The sequence below is a fragment of the Anarhichas minor genome, unplaced genomic scaffold (assembly GCF_050575085.1).
Source record: "Anarhichas minor isolate MPS153535 unplaced genomic scaffold, ASM5057508v1 ptg000018l, whole genome shotgun sequence".
NCBI lineage: Eukaryota > Metazoa > Chordata > Actinopteri > Perciformes > Anarhichadidae > Anarhichas > Anarhichas minor.
In genome coordinates this window covers 4,985,001-5,006,943 of record NW_027466464.1, presented here as the reverse complement: position 1 = coordinate 5,006,943, position 21,943 = coordinate 4,985,001, and the positions used below count along the sequence as shown (strand labels likewise).

The following is a 21,943-nucleotide window of genomic DNA, read 5'->3' as shown; positions in this document are numbered from 1 at the left end:
ACAAGAAGTGATCATGTTCGCCACAACTCAGGCTGAAGGATTTCAATTAAGTCATCCAACAAAGCCCAGTGAGTGCCTTCAAAGCTGAAATGATGACTGCTGGAACTCAACACAATATCAGACGGACTTAGTTTCCAGTCATGCATAATGGAGATCCGCATGGAAACGGCACATAATGTGCATGCCGGGAGATTATAACTTCAAAGAATATCATTTACTAAATAACATATACATTGATTTTTACCTGGTAGCGTGAAAGATCTGTTGAACATCTGATAGAAGAGAACTTTCATTCCGCATAGGTACAGCCTGAGGAGAGGCAGCAGCACGGACTGCAGCCACATTATGCTTCCGACTTCGTCTGTGCTTCACGTCAAAGTGTCCGACTCAGCGCCTGCGAGGGATTTATCTGTCCGTGGTTCCGCCTCCAGGAAAATGGCGTCACATGATGGAAAAGTTGGTTGAGATGAACTGTTAAGACAAGAAAGCTTACTTTTAGGACCCTCTCTTCTTCCTTCTACATTTCATGAATGCATTGTACTGTATTGTAACGTAGGCTTAAAGTTGTGGTCTAAACCACCACCACCTCATTTAACACACTCTTTCGTGGTACAAAATGTAAAACATTTTTATTAGTATTTATTATGCGTCATGTCTTACTTGTAAAAATAAATACTGTATAAAAGATTCTAATAGGTGATAATTCATGAGTCATGTGTCAAAACCATGTAAGCTACAGGATTTCCTAAAGAGAAGGAAATAATTATATTGAATACTTTTTTTTGTTGGAATGTGGACAGTTTGCATTCATGCAGAGCAAGTGACAAATCATATTACGCAAACGTTTTTTTAAAAAGGTACATGCTATAAAAAATTGTATTTTATTTAGTCTAGTTACGATGTTATGTTCATATTTAAACACAAACCATGATCTTTTTTTCCAACCATAAACAAGTTTTGTTTCCTAAACCCAACAAATTGTTTCACAATGATAACCAAATATCATTGTGCGTTTCTGCAAGCGTGATAAGAAACATTTATTAAAAATATTTAGGGTTCATCCAGTGCTTTGCAGAAAGGTACAATGCTTGAAAAATTGTTTTTCTGGCGACTGGGTTGCTTTATTAGCCGAACACCAGAGGATCCTCAACTTGCTTTGCTCGGGGGCCACTTTTGCAAAATGACAGTAAACAAACAGTTTTTTGATTAACAGCCTCTATTAGACGATTTAGATTTTTTCTGTATGCAGTCTGGCACCTTATTTACATTAATAGTACAAAAAATCTCATTGTGAATCAATTAATTTTTATTGTGAATTAGAAAATGGTCGTCGGGCCACCAGGCACCAGTCTCACTGCCCACACCCTCACTAGAGGAACGCACCGACAGCACAAGGCTACAGCCTACAAGTGCAGTCGGCCACGTTCTGTAATTATTCACATTACTTCAATGATAACAGGACCACTAAAAATGACAAAAAAACACATTACGCAAATTGTGTTTTCTGTGAATTGAATTATGTATGAAGCCATTTATGCATTATAGGCTGACGGAACAACTCACCATTTCAACTGAGACACACAGACATGAGGAACCGTGATGGATTGAACTGGTTTGTACCCGCTAACGTCCAGATGGATTTTCCGCGAAGTTTGGATTCAGATGATATCAAATGAGCACAGTTTGACAGTATGTGTGCAGCCTAAAGGTCACATGCTTCTGCTTGTAGCTGACAAACTGTTTAATCATAATTTAAGGGCATTTTAAGTTCAAGACGTGAAAATCTATATAGTCTTTGGATGTAGTATATTAGGTGCTATTATTCAGTTTGGTATTATCACCCAACCCTCACATAGAGTGAACAATCTTCCTCGATCTAATGTAATTTGTAATTGCAGATTCTCACTGTGGAATAACAGTCGTGTTGTTTTGTACCGTTGGATATGAGGATATCTACTCATGAGTGATTTGTCATGGCGATAGAGTGAGGCCATTTTACGGTTGACATTTGGGACCAGACACCATCGGCTCCTTATCAATAATACGCTTGTAATTTTTAAACCACACCGTCACAAATCGCTAAAAAAACGGGAATTCTAGACAGTAATGTACTGTTCTTCATATAAACAGTTAAATACAGTTGAATATACCAAATGTTGATGCCTTGGGAGAAAAAAATGATCAACAGCAAGCTACTGTCCAATCTTGCATATACTACAGTATTTTTTAACGTTCATAACCCATGATAAAGAAATTAGAAAAATAGGCATTAAATATCATGGACCCATGATTATATTCAAGATAGGTTTACTTAACAAGGTAATTTATTTAAGGTTTACTTAACAAGGTAATTTATTTAAGGTTTACTTAACAAGGTAATTTATTTAAGGTTTACTTAACAAGGTAATTCGCATGTAATCAAAGTTTGCTTTACCTAGTTTTGTCATTTTGTGTTGAATTTTCCTTGTATTAACAGATTTATTTTGCCAATGTGGGTCCGTGCATGAAGTACCATGTGTTCCAGAGGCTAAAGGGGGAGGCACCCAACCATTTCCTCTATTTATACACTGGATGATGTCATCCGTGATGTCATTGGGTCAGACCAAGTATGGGGGGCGGGGGGAGTAGAGCAGAGGTCTTCAACAGGGGGTCCGTGACCCCTAGGGGGTCTGCGAAATATTTGGATGATTAGACAATTTTTTTTTTTTTTGGCAGTGGCACTAATAGGCCATCACTCATTTTGTTTTCCACATTTATGTTTAAAATGAAAACATCAATTTGAATATCTTGTATGCATGATTATCATGCAATTGACAGAAAATGTTGATATTGGCATTGGTATCAGCTGACAAGGTATGTTTATAAAAGGCAGTGTCACGGCCACCCTACTCACTGTACCTTGCACATGTTTAAAATAAAAACATGAATATATGAACCTGTGTATTATTTGAATATCTTAGTATTGAATGCACAATAAAGAAGTATGTTTATACATGGCACCAGGCCCAGTTTAATATAAAACACAATTTTATACAATATATATAGTTGGGGGTCCCTGCTCCATCTCTCTATCAGTTTGGGGGTCCTTGGCCTGAAAAACTTTGAAGACCCCTGAACTACAGAGTCTTAAGCATGATGGGAAAATATATTAGTTCCTTGGCATAAACACAAAATAAAAGAAACCTTCGTAGGTCGAAGGTTTGATCAATTCTGTATTAAGGGACATTATAGGTGGCGCTCTTACCCTGCAGGATTCCAACCGGCAATCGATCCCCAAAGCCACCAGGTTAGATGCTCCTACCTGTGTGAGCACCATCAGGATGCTGAGCAGCACCAGGCAGAGGGGCAGGTCATGGTGAGGTCGACCCAGGTCTGTCAGCACTGCGCAGGGAATGGCCACCAAGCCCACCAGGATATCCGCCACTGACAATGATACCTTCACAGACTAAAACACACTTTTGGTCCTTTAGATATCTGCTCGTAGTTTTCCTCAAACCACAGGTTCGTATGTCACATTTTAGATGGGGTCGAAACAGGTTTCCTCACCAGGAAGTAATTGGTGACAGTGCAGAGTTTTTTGTTGCGGCTGACAGCCAGACAGACCAGGAAGTTGCCGATGATGGCCAGCACTGCGATGACGAGCTCGGTGGCGATGTAAAGCCCCCTCATGCGGGGTTGGTATCCGTACGGCATCTCTGCCGTACAGCTGCCCGGAGTCACGTTCATGACGGGAGAGAGACAGAGACTCCACAGTCATGGAAAACCTGGAGATAAGGAAAGAAAAGGAAACAAAACTTGAAAAAATAAGCGTTTTGACTATTTGTAAAGAAAGTCTAATGCAAGAAGAGTACAAATCTCCCACTTCCTTTATGTATTATTTGTTTCCATAGTGATTACACAGACTGAGGAGGAGAAGAAAACACATGAATGGAGAGAGAAACAGTGGTTGTTATGAAGCGCAGCATGTGGCCTTTGTGCTGACCAACTGACCGGTGAAATTTGTTCCTGGAAAGGGACAAAAACACTGACACACACACACACACACACACACACACACACACACACACACACACACACACTCGCAGACCCAAAGTGTTCACTATTTACACACACTGATAGGGATTCAAACCTGCTGCTCGTTGCCGTGCCCACATGTTAATTGATGGATTGTAAATGAACGGCAACAGTTTCAAATCAGCCGTACGTAACTTATTAGAGACTTGACACAAATGATTGCTGTGCTTATGTTATGGTTATTATAGTTTTGTTTGAATCCTCCCCTTGACTTGGACATAGTGAACATAATAAAAGGTGTTCTCGCTGCTTTCTAAATGAACAGTGTTATAACATGAGCTAATGGGGCAGAGGCAGCAGCTCCGTTCATTTGTTCCTCTACATTCAGTTATTAGATTATTGGAACATCTGATAACTTCTACTGTCACAGTACACGTTATTATATGTTCTAATAATCTAATTACTTCTATTGTGATAGTAGGCAACATCTTACTTCTACTATCACAGTACAAGTTATCAGATGGTGTCTACTATCACAGTAGACATCACACAGGCTCAAGCTGTGAGGTCACACTTTGGACCTCTGAGGTGGCCCTGAGAGGACCGGAGCTCTTTATTGCGTTCATCTTGAAGTGAAAAAAAACCACCAAAGTGCGTTCCAATATCCTGAGCTAGTTGTTGAATCAGATGATCTATCCATGGAGATTGTTTCCCGAACCTCCTTTCCACATCTGAAGAAATTGCAGATAGTGTTGCGCTGTTTGGGTCGTGTCAGGTGATATTCGACACAGGAGGCAACGTAGTTCCCAAGTTCTCGTTCCTCTAATTCCATGAACAACCGCACCCTTTTTGAACCGCCAAACTTCTTACACAGTTTCTTGAAAATGGCCTTGTCAAGGTTTTTTAATCTTTTGATATCAAAATCGACATCCATGACTTCGATCCACGTTCTTTCAAACAGATACAAAATGATGGCCTCAAGCACACGCAAAGTGATGGGTTCTGCAAAGTGCTGGGTGGCCCCACTCTGATTTGTTTTTTTTAAAATCCGCGAAACCAGCGCCTCCACGAATACCTGAACTGACCTTTTCTTTAGTTCTTCCTCTGCTATTGCACCTGGCCAAGGTTCAGAAAGTGCGTCCTCATGTACTGAGCTATTTGAATCAGAACCTTCGTTCTTTAGTTCTTCCTCTGCTATTGCACCTGGCCAAGGTTCAGAAAGTGCGTCCTCATATACTGAGCTATTTGCATCAGAACCTTCGTTCTGTAGTTGAGGGGGAGTGATGCCCGGATTAATTACAGGCTCTTCACTTGGAGCGATAAAGGAGAGGGCAGAGTTGACACATGAGGCTGCAACCTCTTTATGGATTAAGACTTCATGAACCTCTGAAAAGCTCTGTGTATCGTCCAGACTGGGCTTCACCTGGTTCTCATTTGTTCCCCTGAGAGGGCTGACAGCACATCTGTCCATCCCCTCTGTCTGTGATGTGTCTGGTCTATCCATGGAGATTGTTTCCCGAACCTTCTTTCCACATCTGAAGAAATTGCAGATAGTGTTGCGCTGTTTGGGTCGTGTCAGGTGATATTCGACACAGGAGGCAATGTAGTTCCCAAGTTCTCGTTCCTCTAATTCCATGAACAACCGCACCCTTTTTGAACCGCCAAACTTCTTACACAGTTTCTTGAAAATGGCCTTGTCAAGGTTTTTTAATCTTTTGATATCAAAATCGACATCCTGGACTTCGATCCACGTTCTTTCAAACAGATACAAAATGATGGCCTCAAGCACACGCAAAGTGATGGGTTCTGTAAAGTGCTGGGTGGCCCAACTCTGATTTGTTTCTTTTAAAATCCGCGAAACCAGCGCCTCCACGAATACCTGAACTGACCTTTTCTTTAGTTCTTCCTCTGCTATTGCACCTGGCCAAGGTTCAGAAAGTGCGTCCTCATATACTGAGCTATTTGCATCAGAACCTTCGTTCTTTAGTTGAGGGGGAGTGATGCCCGGATTAATTACAGGCTCTTCACTTGGAGCGATAAAGGAGAGGGCAGAGTTGACACATGAGGCTGCAACCTCTTTATGGATTAAGACTTCATGAACCTCTGAAAAGCTCTGTGTGTCGTCCGGACTGGACTTCACCTGGTTCTCATTTCTTCCCCTGAGAGGGCTGACAGCACATCTGTCCATCCCCTCTGTCTGTGATGTGTCTGGTCTATCCATGGAGTTTGTTTCCCGAACCTCCTTTCCACATCTGAAGAACTTGCAGATGGTGTCGCACGTTTTGGGTCGTGTCAGGTGATATTCGACACAGGAGGCAATGCAGTTCCCAAGTTCTCGTTCCTCTAATTTCATGGACAACAGCACCTCGTTTGAATTGCCCCACTTCTTACACAGTTTCTTGAAAATGACCTTGTCAAGTTGTTTTAATGTTTTGGGATTAAAATTGACATCCTGGACTTCGATCCACGTTCTTTCAAACAGTCGCATAGTGATGGCTTCGGGGTCTGCAGTGGTCCAGTTCAGATCTGCTTCTTTGAAAATCCGCGAAACCAGCGCCTCTGCGAATACCTGAACTGACCTTTTCTTTAGTTCTTCCTGCGCCTTTGCACCTGGCCGAGGTTCAGCATGTGCGTCCTCATGTACTGAGCCAGGAGTTGAACGTTCGTTATTGAACCAGAAGTACGAATGATACTTAGGGTACATTTTGTGTGAGACGATCTTAACGTACATCTGTTCCATGAAAGACCACATTAAGTTCAGTATCCTAGAGTATCTGTAGGAGTGTGAATGATTGCAAGATGTTGTGCGTCTGATTGCTTCTGCGGTGATCACGGGTTTATATGTTAAGTGACTGATGAGGTAATCCCTAACTGAATTTGGGATTATAGCTCTGACAACGTCTGGGCAATAATCACTCTCCTCTTGATCTATGTATGACATGATTTCAACAGATTTGCGATCGTCGATATCCATTCCTGTTGGAAATACCTTCTTATATCTCTTCTGGTCTTTTAGAGTTACCCAAAGAAAGAATTTTGCTACATCTTCAATGTCCTGAGAGATTTCATTTTTTACAATATCCCAGTCAATGAATGTATTGGCCACAATGATCACGGTCATTAGATCCTTAACTTCCTCAAGGATAATGTTAATATTTTCAACCTTCCATACCATGCATGGTGAGGGCAAATATTTATTGAAAAGATGTCCAGCGTATTTATCTTTCATGCATCTCAATTTACCGAACTTACCCTTTTTTGCCAGCCAGCGCTCCATCATGTCCATGAAAGTAAAACATTTCTCTTTTAAATCAGAATACATTTTAATTTCTGGGAGATTAGGTGTTTCATCATTAGTAGTAGTTATATCAGAGTTTGAACCGAATACCATTTTTGTAATTTGATTTCTTTCCTGGTACTTTTTGTAAGCACTCTCAAAGTTATATACTTGACCCTGGAGAGATTCTTGGGGGGAAGTTTCAGAATACATTTGATTTTCTGGGAGATTAGGTCGTTGGGATATGGTCTCCAGTTCGTGGTCCAGTGGGGAAATTTCTAGTCCATCCATGGTTTAATTCTAATCTTCAATGCGGTAAAGATTTCACGTATCTGCTCTGTGAGTGTAAAACTGACCTACCCGTTTGAAAAGTCGGCTTGTATAGCTTCAGGGTAGTCAATGTCTATCAAAGAGATCACAGGATCACAGGCAATCACGTGACGTCACAAAGGCTACAGAACGCAAACAACTGACCGTTCTGTTTCGAGCCTTTGTGACGTCACATGGGCTGCAAATTCCTGCTTCACGAGCTTGACAGGATTCTTCTTCGTTGGTATTTTGCGTCTTCTTCTTCTTCTTCTTCTTCTGCTTTTGATTTCCCGGTAGATTGGATGCCGTGAGACACGATGCTGCCCCCTATAGTTCAGTGTTCATGTACTGCAATCCCACTGATGTAAACATGTCAAAATGTTCCTGTCAAGCCTCGTGAAGCGGGAATTTGCAGCCCACTATCATGGATTGGTAAATTATATTTGAAACATGAACCGTTAGCTTGTTATTTAGCCCGCTAGTGCTGCTACTTTACTGTGTTAGCTGGTGGCTAACGAAACCGTTCATAATCAATGCTGATGCTAATCAGGCTAAATGCTGATTTGTGTACTGTTGACATGTTCTCGGTCAGTTATTGGGGATAATATATATGTATGATATGTTATTGATTACACAAAGTTTAAATTAAATTATCACCGCTGAATAAACTAATAATAAACAGCTGTTTATTGTTGTTAGTACAGTTGGTACTGTCTCTATCAGTGAGTACTTTCAGCTGTTATTGAATACTTAGTTAACTAGTTAGTTATGTTATGTATTAGTACTTAAGTGCATTTACTATTGTACAATTTTGAGGTACTTGTACTTCCATTTTCTGCTACTGTATGCTTCTAACGTTTCAACACTACTCTTCAGAGGGAAATATGGTAGTTTTTTTTACAGATTATTCATTAAAAAATATAAATTAACAAATACATTATGATGCCATGTGGCAGGTGGATGGCAGCATGGCTCTAGCTGATGTTAGAGCAGTTTGGTATAGAATCAGTACGACAATGACCATTTGGGCTAAAACTCTATCTACCTTAGACGTATAAAAAAAAAAAATATATGCAGTTGTTTGTAGTCTACTGTACTGTCTTGACAAGTAGATTAAACATTATTTACATGTTTTCACCTCCCGTAGAAATGTAACCGTCAACAAAAATCCCCACAAAATGAATAAAAACGAAGGAATTAGCTTGTCATTTAAGCCAGCTACCTTTGTGTTCACTCTTCAGGCATCGCTGGCTGCACTGCATGACAGATGAGCCCCCCCCCCCCCCACCACACATCCACCACAGCCCAAGAAATTCCACCCAAAGCTGGAGCTCAGTGAACTCTGACTGCATATTTGTAAATGATGTCCTGAATAAAATCTCTATACAGACATTTATGATGTGAGTGGCAGTTCTTACAATAAACCATTATCGTTTATTTTATTGCAAAGTGACTGTTGTTGCATACGAGGCCTCTAAAAGGGGCCGCGTGTTTCTATTGCAGGGACGTTTTCGAATGTCAATGCATCGAAATGACTGAAGATGAATCCATGATCATCGGATCTGGTAGGCCCCTTATCAGGGAGAACCAAATGTATCCCAGCCAGTTAATGCTGCCTAATCTGACAATAATTCTACCTTTACCGCTGCTGTGCAATCGGCCATATTTCATTTGAATCCCAGTTACACACAGCTGTTACATGCATGAAAAAACAGTATTCGCATCAATTAGCAATTGGATTACAATTTGTGATTCGTGCATATGTAAATCATTGTAATGTTGCAGTAAGGGGGGTCATTTTATCTAATTTTAGTCTTCACTACTTCGACTACTGCTGGAGTTAATTACAGTTGGTATTGATCGGCTCCAGTCCCCCAGCGACCTCTCTTAACAGGATAAACAGTTACAGATAATGGATGGATGGATATTTGGTATACTTTGTAAATACGCAAAATAAACAGTAACTTAAGTTTACATGCAGTGATGTAAAAAGTACAATATCTGAATTGTTCTGAAGTACAAGTATAAAGTAACAGAAAATTTAAATACTCAAGTACAAATACCTAAAATTGTACTTGAGTAAATGTACTTTGCAATAGTTATTGAGATATTTCAGGCTGAACTAAAGTGGTTAACCAACAGACATTGCTCTCCCTTCATCCACGTCACTAGCATGGCTAAAATGAAGGGATGAACGTATCAGCTCAGTTGCAGCCTGCAATGTATCTTTTTAAATGAAGATATTGATGTTTATAAATGCATGCTCTGCTCATAGAAAACTGCTGCATATCACATCAGGGGCCACCAGGGGGAGATCCAGATGTTGATTTCATTCTGGGTAAAAAGGTTTGGTACAATTTATGATTCGTGCTTCCAAGAGAAGCTCTGTGAAGGACCCGTCTTATTTCAATGCAATATAACACACACACCTTCAACACGTGTGTTATGTGTCTCCAACACTTAATTATTGACTTGACATGACTGACTCGGTGTAGTGGTGAGTACTCTGTGTGACCTACGGTAACCTGACTGTTCTCCAGTCTCACTGAAGAAGGTACTGAAGGAATCATCTCCTCTGATGGTCTTGTCCATCACTGGATCCCATGTTCCAGGCAGTAGAGCTCCCAGCATGCATTGCTGATCTGGACACCAGTCTGACCCACGTGAACTGAGATACACTCACGCTGGACGACAACAAGGCAACGTGTAACACATCTGTGCAATGGACTGATGCGTGTGTTCATAGTTCAGTGACTGTGGTCACTTCATAGGTGAGATGCTCTAATGGGAACTTTACTGGCTGAACTGAAGACAGCAGGCTGTCCTATGAAGGCCTCAGACCCTAAACGCACCAAAACACTTTCTTTAGGAACGTGCACCACTATTTAATAAATATGTTAGGAGGGCCTCATGAGGACCCTGCATTGTCTTGATGAGTGTGGAGCAATAAGGGGGAGCTATTGGCAGTAATCCCAAAATGTCCAAGAAGAGAAAAATTGATGCAGAGGGAAGACAATTTAATGAAAGATGGGAAAGAGAATACATGTTTGTGCTTCAAGGAGAAAAAGCGGTGTGTCTTCTGTGTCGGTGATGAAGGAATACAATTTTAATCACAAGCAGCCCGTCACATTTGAAAGAATGAACCATGAAGTGTCCTCCACAAAGTGCCTGATTTTATATGTGATGTGTTGAACTTCACTCATTACCAGTGAACAGAGAGCAGCTGAGGCTGATGGATGCTGTTCAACCACTGAATGAAGTGACTCGTGTCACCTGTGTGAACTCTGTCTTCTTCATCAGCTGCTTCAGCTTCACGTGTTGGAGAACATCGCCATCATGTGGACAGACGGAGCAACAGCAGCTTCACAGGCTTCTTTTTACTTTTGCCAGAGAAGAAGACGAAGGCTTTGGTGATGACTTACAATCTGTTAGATTCAGCTCATTCACAGAGTTTCAGAGTTTATTAAACTGCTTTAGTTTTCTTTGAACATAGATGATAGAGATACATTTATCACAGTGATCTTCATCATTTCATCTCTCTGTGTGGACACATGAAAACTGATCATCTGCACATGTTTGAACACAGATGTGCACATGTGAGTTTAAGTCCTTCTGATGACGCTCACGTTTGGTTTTGGTTGGTAAACGGTCACATGTTGTCTTTTCCTCGTCCAAGTACGATCCGACTGGACCCAAGTTCAACAACCCTTAAAGTACTTTGTTAAAGTAGTACTAGTACTACATGTATCTGTGCAGTCCAAGTACGTGTGTTTAGTTTCACGTATGTGTTCATATTTTATTCAGATTGTTTGATTAGGAGGATATTTTCTATCAAAATCCTTTTAACACAAAAGTAATCAAAATACTTAAATACAAAAATTAACAAAATTCTTATGAAATGAGAAAAATCCATATTTAGAAAATTAAATAAACTCATGAAATAAGAAAAACCCATAAATACAACATTCTTATTAATAAACAAAATCCTTAATTACATAATATTGTAAATTCATGAAGTATAAAATAAGCTCAACTCTAATGAAAAAGATAATTTCGTTAATTACAAAATCAAGCGAAACTCATGATTTAAGCAAAATACTTTATTATAGTTTTTTTTTAATTCCTTAATTACAAAATTAACTCAATTTACGAAGAACAAAAATTAGCTGAATTATTGTGAAATAAGCAAAATCCTTAATTATAAAAAACATAATGACAATGTTCTGCTGAAATAAGCAAAAGCCTTAACTATAACACAAATTGTAAATTCCTTGATTGCAACATTATTTACATTCATGAAGTACAAAATAAGCAAAATTCTTATGAAATAAGTAATATCCTAAATTACAAAATTAACCAAAATGCATGTTTTAAGTAAAACCCTCTAATTCTAAAAAACAAGCAAAATCAATAATTAAAATTGTCTTATGATGCAAGCAAAATCCTTAATTATAACAAATAAGCAAAATCCTTAATAACAACATTCTTACGAAATAAGAAAAGCCTTAATTATAAAAAAAATAAGAAAAGCCTTACCTCTTAAACACGACGCCCCCAAATTTGGGGGCTCTCGGGCTTAGAGGGGGCAGCAAATATCGTCCAAAAAAATGCTCATATTGAGAGCGAATATTGTGCATGTATACATTTTATATACCGGATTAAACAGCAACATATGGGCAACACTATCATATAAGTCACTTTTTACACACTCCAAACACAATTATACACTACTAATATCAGCAACTAGAAAATGTGCCATAATACCACGTATTTCTGGCCACGAATCGGCGATCTATGAACTGCGCTTCGATATTCCAACAACAAGCTAACGGCTACACGGCCGATCAATACATCCCAGAGCATGAGAATTCATCACAGAATCCATAAATACCTTCGGATTTTCTCTCCGTGAAACCAGTACAAAGCTGTGAGCCAACAACGCCAGCACAAGAGATCACTTCACCGGAAAAAATCATAGTCAGCAGCTCACCTTTATGAAGAGTCAGGAAAAGAACGGCACAATTCTCCGGTTAGCGGCTAAAAACATTGTTGCTAAGTACATCCTGCCTGTTTCTCGTCTGTTTCCTGTAGAATGGGGGTCAATCTAACTTGTGGGACCCGGGAGTGGGTGGTCAGACTTTTGGCGAATGGAATTTTACGTTCGGGGATGCGCGGCGCTTTTTGGATTTTGGATCAATCAACACCCGGCTTCAACTACCGCCTTCCTGAGACTCTGACGCGTCGAAGGCGGGCTCATTGACTGAAATCGACCAATGATAGGCTGAGCTAGACCCCCATACACACATAGCAACTGGAATTCAGACGAGAAAATCCCATGGATGAGAGCCAGAAACAGGCTCTGAGAGGACCCTGGCTCTCAAAATGATGCCAAACGGCTGTATTTGGATGTATTGAATAATATGAGTGATAAAAAAAGTGAAATATATAGTTATATAGTATATAAAAGTACAATGTAAGAGCTGCAACAGCTGGTTCCAAAATGACAACCTCGCGTGACGTCTGTACTAAAAGCCTCTATAACTTTCGTATTCTTCACTTTATCCCAGCCAAACTTGTTTGTGGGACTACTGACAGGTTGTGCTATGATTTGGGAGAGTTTTTAGGCTCTCAGCTGCATTATTTCAAAAACATAATATCAATAAAATTGCTTTTTTTTCAGGTGAACCTGAATATTTTCAATTTGAGCTGTGTAATATCTTCATGTACTATATTAACCAGCAACATATACACAATATTTAGCCATCTGAACAATCTCACAAGTGTTATCTGAATTATATCATCAAAAATTATTAAAATAGACCTTGTAGTTACAGAATTGCAGTCTCTTTAGTATGGGTATGCCATTTTCGAGCAGAGGCCTAAAAATAGGGCTACAGCTTAAGTTAATCATAAAAAAAATAAGAAAATCCTCAATTATAAAATGAAGTCAAATCATGAAGAACAACAATGAGCAAAATAGTAAAATGTCTGAATGACAAATAAGTGATGTTTTAGGGGCTGATCACAGCGGGACGTGTATTTGTATTATTATGATTATCTTTTAGCTCAATGTTGTCCTGCTGCCAAAATCTTGCTCACTACAATAAGTGAAGTCATGAAGTTCATCATATTTTTAAAGGACAAACAGCAACAGATTGTCAACATTGAGTACAGAATGTAGAAGATAGAAGTCAATGTTTCATGTTTATTCTAATATCTATTATTAACATTGTTCCTCATAGTCTCTGCTTTCTGCTTGGACTCTGGTAAACCTGCTCTCAAGTCTACTTTTAAATGAAACTTTATATCTGTGAGGTGTTTTTAAAGATTCACCTCTTCAGCAGGAACCAATGGGCTTGGAGCTGAGAGCCACAGACAGGAAGTCAGAAGGTATGGAGAGACCAACACATTGTTGAGAGTAAGACAGACAGGCTATAATAATGTGATATCATATTCAGTCTTCTGGTTTAAGGGAACATGCGTATCAAAGGGAGCTGGTGGTGGTTGTGTGGTAGAAATCATCTGGATGTGAGATGAGCTCCTTGGAGGAGCTACTCTGCTCCCTGAGCTTCTTCTTCTTCTTCTTCTTCTTCTTCTTCTTCTTCTGCTGCAGGAACACCCAGTTTATAATGATCCAGCTCAGTGTTCTTCTGTCTGCACGGCATCTGCCCCCTGTTGGCCTGGAGAGACATGACAGCACAGTCCTGTCTTCAGTTCACTAAACAGAGAGCGAGAGCTTCATCTCAGTGGCTGGTCTAAACAGCAGACGTGTGTCCGTACCTTACAGTAGAAGTAAAGGGCAACGTTCAGCAACAGCAGAGCCAGCGGCAGGACGATCGCTTTGATGATCAGAGGAGTTGGATCTGAACAAACACATGGACAGTCATCACATCACACGACATCATGAGTCCAACAGCTCCCATTGACCCTGAAATCTACAATCACTGACACGTATTACTCTTCATGTTTACTTCCTGTTCACTGTTTGAACCACAGACGTTATTGAAGAAGTGGACGTAGTTGTCGTGACGTCACTCAATGATTTGTGGACTGTGGCCGTCGCCATCTTGGGTTTTTGCAACCAGTGAACAGGAAGTGACCATATTTGGACTGAGGAGGAGTGACGTAGAGACGCCGTATACGTCTCTGATAGAGACCTGTCAATCACTGTGTAGCCCCGCCCTCAAGCATACCCTGCTTTATGGTCTGTTTGACTCTAAATGGACCATCATTTACTAAATGAACATCATGCTGTATTGAAGAAGACTTGAAACTATAGATTGAGACCATAAACTCATGTTTACAATGTTTACTGATGTAATAAATCAAGAGAGAAGTAGAGTCATTTTCTCATAGACTTCTATACAACCAGAGGAGTCGCCCCCTGGTGGACACTAGAGAGAATCTGGTTAGTCTTGGTTTCATGTTACAATGATGTCATCACCTACGTCCTGTTTTCATCACCAGAGCTCCTGGTCAGAGCTGGACCATGCTACGCTATGATTGGCCAGTCAGTGTTAGAGAGGCGGGACTTATTGAAGAGTCAATTGAAAGTGTAACTGCTATCGTTAACGACTGTCTCAACGTTTGGTGTCCAGGATAACCCTGGTTCTCCGAGTGAGGTATCGGAGCACAGCGCCCTTCTTGCTTCTGATAGGTGGAGGAACTACACTTGAAAATGGAGAGTTGGGGGCTAAGGGGTGTTATGACTGATGTGGTGGCAGTGGAGCTTTTGTGATTGGTCACGTCAGAAGCTGCTTCAGTTCTCAGAGAACCAGAGTTATCCTGGTAACCAAACCTGCTCTGTGCTACAGTAAATTGTTAGCTGTTGTCATTTATAGACTGTGCTTAGGTTTGGTTACTATATGACATGTGTAACACAATGACAGGAGTCACCGTGTCATTCCAGAAACAACAACATGCATGGACTCTGTGGTCAGCTGATCATCTTCAGTCAGTTTGGACCAATCATCTTCAAACCTGCATGTAAACAGTCAGCTTACCTAAGACAGTGATGGAGAGCAGATGGCTCTCAGAGGAGAAAGTATGATTAAAAACATAGAGGTGATAAACACAGCTGTAGCTTCCTTGGTGGGCGGGCTCTGCAGCAGGAAACAGGAAGTGCGCAGAGTGATTGACAGCTGGCTGGGTGTAGTTGTGTGCTGAATTGGAGGAGGTGAAGGTGAGCTGGAAGGAGCCTCCTGGGTACTGTGGCTGGATGGAGCAGCAGATGGTGAAGGTGGAGCGCCTGAGCACCGGAGCCCCCTGCTGCTGGGCCTCAGAGACCCCATACATTGAGGAGGACACAGAGATGATTGGCTGAAGCAGCAGGTCTGTAAACACAGAGAGATGATGAAAGTTCACGTTTACCCTCCGTTGAACAAGATGAATAAGGACGTGATGTCACAGGTCTGACAGACAGACAGGTGTGTCCTGTCAGGTGGAGCTCAGCAGTCTATGGGGGGTTTGAAGCTTCCAGAAACAAGCCCACCTCTCTACACTTCAGGATGTTGTTGCCCTGGATAACTTTACAGTTCAGTCCAATGGAAACCCACTGACTGTCATTGTGACAGAGGAAGGAACATACTGGAAATATTGCTGTCATAAATGACAGCACTGATGGGCTTACCTGAGCAGATGAGATCCAGGATAGAGGTAGAGTAACCTGATGTTAAACAATCTCTCAGAGCAGATCCAGACTGATTACAGTGAGAGTTGATCCACCACACAGATCTCTCTGAGGACTCCTCTCTCTGTCTGGTAGAAACAGCAGAGCCACAGTCCAGATCTCTACAGGCAACAGCTGCTTCCTTCAGGATCGAGTCAGAGTAATATACTGGTCTCCAGTGTCCTTGTTTCAGCTCCAGTGTTCCTGCACAACGACTGTCTCCTCCCACCAACCTGACAGGTTCTGAACAGAAACAAGAGAGTCGTCAGTAAAAGAACAAAGTGAGTTTCAGTAGAACAGAAATGAACCAGATCAAAGCTGCAGCTCCTCTTCTACCTGAGCAGGTGAGTCCAACAGCTTTGCCAGGTGAGCAGGTGTTTCTATCTGAGCCTGAGCTTCTACAGTCCAGGAGAGCAGACTCATGGCCTCCACACTGGAACTCTTTGGTCCACATTGGAGCCTCCACTTCTCCATAGAGCGCCCCCTGCAGGACTGAAGGAGCCCCACAGCCAAGCTCCCTACAGACCACCTCTGCATCCTGCTGGTCAAAGTCATCTTCACACACTGAGGACCACCACTGGTTAGACTGCTTAGACTTCACCTCCAGTCTGCCTGAGCACAGACTAGTCCCATCCACCAGCCTGACAGAGTCTGGAGAGATGATAGAAGATGAGAGAGAGAGAGAAGAGACACCAGACAATAAATAACAAGATGTCAGAGATTCAATTAAATAATACAACAAGTCAATAATATTTATAATAATAATAAGCAATAACCAGTTAGCTCAAAACACAAATATCAAAAGATCATAAAGTTAACATATTTAGTCAGACTGGGAGGAGAATTATTTTAATGTTTACTGAAATTCAAACAGCGTCTGTCTTGTCTGCAATGTGAGCGTGGTCTTACCAAAGTAGGGCACTTTGGAGCTGCATTACAAAACGGTGCACAGAAGCTCAGAGACGGATTGGTGCTACTGGGTTCATCATGTTGTGCTAACAGAGAGAGTTTTCCTCTACGTCCTTTATTATCACGTAGAATTCAGCAGCAAGCGCTGTGGTGGAAGATGTTCAACATGAAAGAAGGGAGGGATGTTGCCTTGAAGATTGTGAGTTGTGTTGGGACCAGGAAGGCTCATGAAGGGACAGAGCACCTCAGAGAGTGTTTTAGAGACAGATTCCCAGGATGTAGTGAGGGAGGGACTGGACCAAAACATAGGAAGTAGATTGGCACATAGATGTAGCCCTGGTGTAGAAGTTAGGTATTAAAACAAGTTAGTTCCTAATAAAGTTGGATGAAATAACTCAGTAAGGAAATGAACCTGGAAGTAATTTAGTTTAATAAAGAAAAAGTGGTTAACTGAGGGATTAAGATCATTTAGTCCTAAATAAAGTAGGAGATGTGTAAATAGTTGAATAAGTAGTTGAAATAAACTGCTCTAAACAATATTGACGGCAAACAATGGGTTAAACTAAGTGAGAGTTAAAATAATAAAAACACTGATAGTGCCTTCAGTTTGAGCTATGTTGTTTGATTGGTTACTCTAGGTATCATTCAGCCCCACCTGCAGTAATTGGTTGTAGGTAGAGGAGAGGGCGGGGCGAAGAGAAAAGAAGTGCGAAGGAAAAGAGAGAGAGAGAGAAATAAATAAATAAATAGAGAACGGGAGGACTGCAGAGACATGTGAGGGTAGACAGCTTGGTGAATGTTTAGGTTAGATAAGAAAAGTGTTCGCTGTGGACAGCACTGCACATTTACTGCTTAATCTCAGTTGATTGAGCCGAGAGTTTAGTGCAAGGGTGTCTGTGAAAAGTCAAAGTTGCTGAGTCACTGGACCAGAGGACGCCATTGCTGACCGGAAAGGACTGTTGGTGTGTTCCTGAGGAGGACTTCACCTCCGCTGTCAACGTGTTTCATTCTTTGGACCACAAACTGTTTTCTCCAAGACTGATGCTGAACTGTGAGTTTAGACTTTCTGTGTCTTTGCTCTGCTGAGGATAAGGATTCGGGAGGCATCACCGCACCCGAGCTACACAGGCCTGCAGCTTTCTGATGTGTGTGTGAGTGAGTGTGTGTGGGCCCATGTGTGTTTAAAGTTTCAGTATTGTGTTACACACTGAGTTCTGCTGTAGTAAAGAAGTGAAAAAAGGGAATCGGGATTTTCACAAAGAAAGCTGAAGACATTTAGTTGTGTTGATATAAGTTAATTCAGTTTTGTATATTTGTCCAAACAATTTGTTTACTTGTTAACTTTTGGTTTCATATTATTTCTGAAAGTATTATTTATGTTAAAAGGTTTCTAACTTGTGTTATTGGTGTTTAGTTTCTTGTCCCCTGAAAGGGTTAATATTATTTGAACATTGTAAAAAGCAGTCAGTAAACCTTTATTTCCTTTTCATCCCAAAAAGTTGTCTGTGGTCATTAATTTAAAATAGAGTTTGGTCTAAGTGTTTAGATCTATTGTTAAGTTTGACAGTTTATTAAGTTTATTAAGAGCGTAACATAAATAATATAAATTTCACCCAAATCAGGTAAACCTTTGTGGTAGCTACCTTAGGATACTGAACCCAAACACCCCATCATTCCAGTTTAAAGGGTAACTTAGGTCTACTCTCTATAGAGTGTTGGGGTGCTACATAGATGATGTCACTGATGGGCTTACCTGAGCAGGTGAGATCCAGGATGAAGGAAGAGGAACCTGATGTTAAACAATCTCTCAGAGCAGATCCAGAGTAATCGCAGAAATGCTCGCTCTTCCACACAGATCTCACTGAGGACTCCTCTCTCCGTCTGGTAGAAACAGCAGAGCCACAGTCCAGATCTCTACAGACAACAGCTGCTTTCTTCAGGGTCCAGTCAGAGTAATCTACTGGTCTCCAGTCTCCTTGTTTCACCTCCAGTGTTCCTGCACAGCGACTGTCTCCTCCCACCAACCTGACAGGTTCTGAACAGAAACAAGAGAGTCGTCAGTAAAGAACAAAGTGAGTTTCAGTAGAACAGAAATGAACCAGATCAAAGCTGCAGCTCCTCTTCTACCTGAGCAGGTGAGTCCAACAGCTTTGCCAGGTGAGCAGGTGTTTCTATCTGAGCCTGAGCTTCTACAGTCCAGGAGAGCAGACTCATGGCCTCCACACTGGAACTCTTTGGTCCACATTGGAGCCTCCACTTCTCCATAGAGCGCCCCCTGGAGGACTGAAGGAGCCCCACAGCCAAGCTCCCTACAGACCACCTCTGCATCCTGCTGGTCAAAGTCACCTTCACACACTGAGGACCACCACTGGTTAGACTGCTTAGACTTCACCTCCAGTCTGCCTGAGCACAGACTAGTCCCATCCACCAGCCTGACAGAGTCTGGAGAGATGATAGAAGATGAGAGAGAGAGAGAAGAGACACCAGACACTAAATAACAAGATGTCATGAAACAACAATTCAGAGATTCATTAAAACCTGTTATTCATGAGGCCCCCAAATTTGGCGGCTCTCGGGCTGGGGTAGCATATGTCGTCGAAAAAATGCACATATCGAGAGCGAATATAATGCATGTATATACATGTTATATACCAGATTAAATAAAAAAAGTCTGGGCAATACTATCATCTAAGCCATTTTTACAAACTCCAAACACAATTCTACACAAAATAAATATAATCAAATCTTTCGGCGAATCCGTTTTTACGCAGGGCGATGCACGGCGCAGTTCAATTCTTTTCCGCTAACGATTCTGTCAATCAAGCCCTCGTGACTTCTAATGCATTCCTGAGACTCTGACGCGTCAAACGAGGTGTCATAGTCTGGAATTGACCAATCATAGGCTGAGAAAGCCTCACATAGACACAGGCAGACTGCAGTCAGACGAGAATGGACCGACACAGAGAGGGCTCAGAGAGGATTCTAGCTCTCAAAATGATGCCAAACTGCTGTATTTGGATAGATTGAATACTATTAGTGATAAAACAAGTGAAATATATAGTTATATAGTATATAAAAGTACAATGGAACAGCTGGTTCCAAAATGACAATTTTGCTTGACTGCTGACATGTTGTGCTATGATTTGGCATCATGCTTTCAACTGCATTATTTCACCTCCCCTCTCCCCTCTCCCCCCCTCCTCTCTCCTCTCCTCTCCTCTCCGTGATCTCTTCCTGTAGTTCAGTCAGTGTCTCCTCCTTGTTGTCACATGACTGTTGGCCTCAGATGAATCAATCATGACGTCATAGTTTCACTGAGGAGCTCACAGTTTAACATTTTTACACAATCTGCTTGAAGTGAACTCTTTATTAGAGGAGATATTTATAATGAGAACATGAAGAATTTTTCAGTTTTTTCGATGAAATATCCAAATATTAAGCTTAGTTTTAGGTGCTTTCTCCTGACTGAAGCGTTCGTCACACATGATGTGTTCAAGGACCCTCGTAAATCTGACCAACGGTGCAGTTTTATAATCCCGCTGTGTGGGGGGTTCTCGGGGTTTGTGATTGCTGTTCTAAGAGCTCCTTTTCTTTCTGCCTCCTCAGATCCTGTGTGGCCGTGAGACCCCCCGCTGGGTCAACCGTCTGGCCTACTTCAGCTCCTGCGTGCCGTTCCTCCAGAGCTGCCTGCCCAAAGAGTGGCTGACCCCGGCCGCCTTACAGTCCAGCGTCAGCCAGGAGCTCCACGGAGGAGGAGGAGGAGGAGGAGAGCTGGAGGAGGCCGAGGACGCGGCGGCCTCGGCCTCCCTGGCGTCCATGTCTCCCTGCTCCCCGTCTTCCTCCTCCAGCCCGTCCTCTTTGCCTCGTCATTCCCGCCACCAGCCCCGCCACCAGCCCCGCCGGTAGACCGCTGGGAGACTCTCATGAACCCGCTGATCCAGATCCACGTCCGTCTGGGACATCCAGACCGCCTCCCTTCAAAGTCCGTCTCATTATTTCAGTCTGGAAGCCGGAGTGTCTCACGCTTTACCAGCCACGTCCAGATATTCCAGCGGTTAGTCGCTGGATGGTGCTACTCCCCCAGTCCGCTGTGGTGGAAACCAGTGAGAGTCATCCGGAGACCACCAACAAGAAGACGGAAAACACAGATTAATGATCTCAGACTCTTCACTGGTTCTTGTCTCGTGATCTCTGGTCTGTTGGACGCAGCGAGTAAACGCAGCTGATGCACAACACGGCGCTCGGAGCCCTCGTTGCTCCTGAAGGGCTCTTTACATCGTGGAACATTTAAACGCTCCACTCAGACACGTTCCAGCGTTGTGGTTTAAACTCACACTTTCATCTGGTCTGCGGCTGGCAGACGGCGGAGCTGCAGCCGTGTGGCCGTCGTCAAAAAGCAGCAGGTGGAGTTTGAATCTCTGCATCTTTGTGCGTCTGGACCTCAGACTTCTAATGGGAAAGAATCACTTCTCCCTAAACTCCACACTGTAATTCACCGGTAACGTTTGAATTAGAGAAGCCTTTCTGTCAGTAGCAAACCGCCACGGTGCCTTTGAGCAAAAGGTACTAGAACCCCACAAGTGTCCCAGTGGCCACCAGTAGACCAGCGGTGGTCGTGCTGGTGCGTTCACGACGCTCCTCGTGAACTCAGTGATGTCTGAACCGACGCTCTGCTGTTCATTTGGAGCGTTCTGGCTTTTATTTAATGTCAGAAGATCTTCTTCTTCTTCTTTCTCCCAAACGAGCATTTGGGGAAAACAGCTTTG

General features: G+C 42.0%; 1 protein-coding gene across 1 annotated transcript; it reads right to left on the bottom strand.

The window, feature by feature from the left end:
• Positions 1–13,158: 13,158 nt before the first annotated feature.
• Positions 13,159–19,214, bottom strand: LOC142952525 (uncharacterized). Its single transcript, XM_076094288.1, has 6 exons — positions 18,931–19,214; positions 16,605–16,919; positions 16,230–16,511; positions 15,604–15,933; positions 14,381–14,463; positions 13,159–14,280 (listed from the first exon to the last, which is right to left on the bottom strand). The coding sequence occupies exons 2-6, from the start codon at positions 16,720–16,722 to the stop codon at positions 14,152–14,154; spliced, it is 942 nt and encodes a 313-aa protein (XP_075950403.1). The 5' UTR covers positions 16,723–16,919; positions 18,931–19,214; the 3' UTR covers positions 13,159–14,151.
• Positions 19,215–21,943: the final 2,729 nt, after the last annotated feature.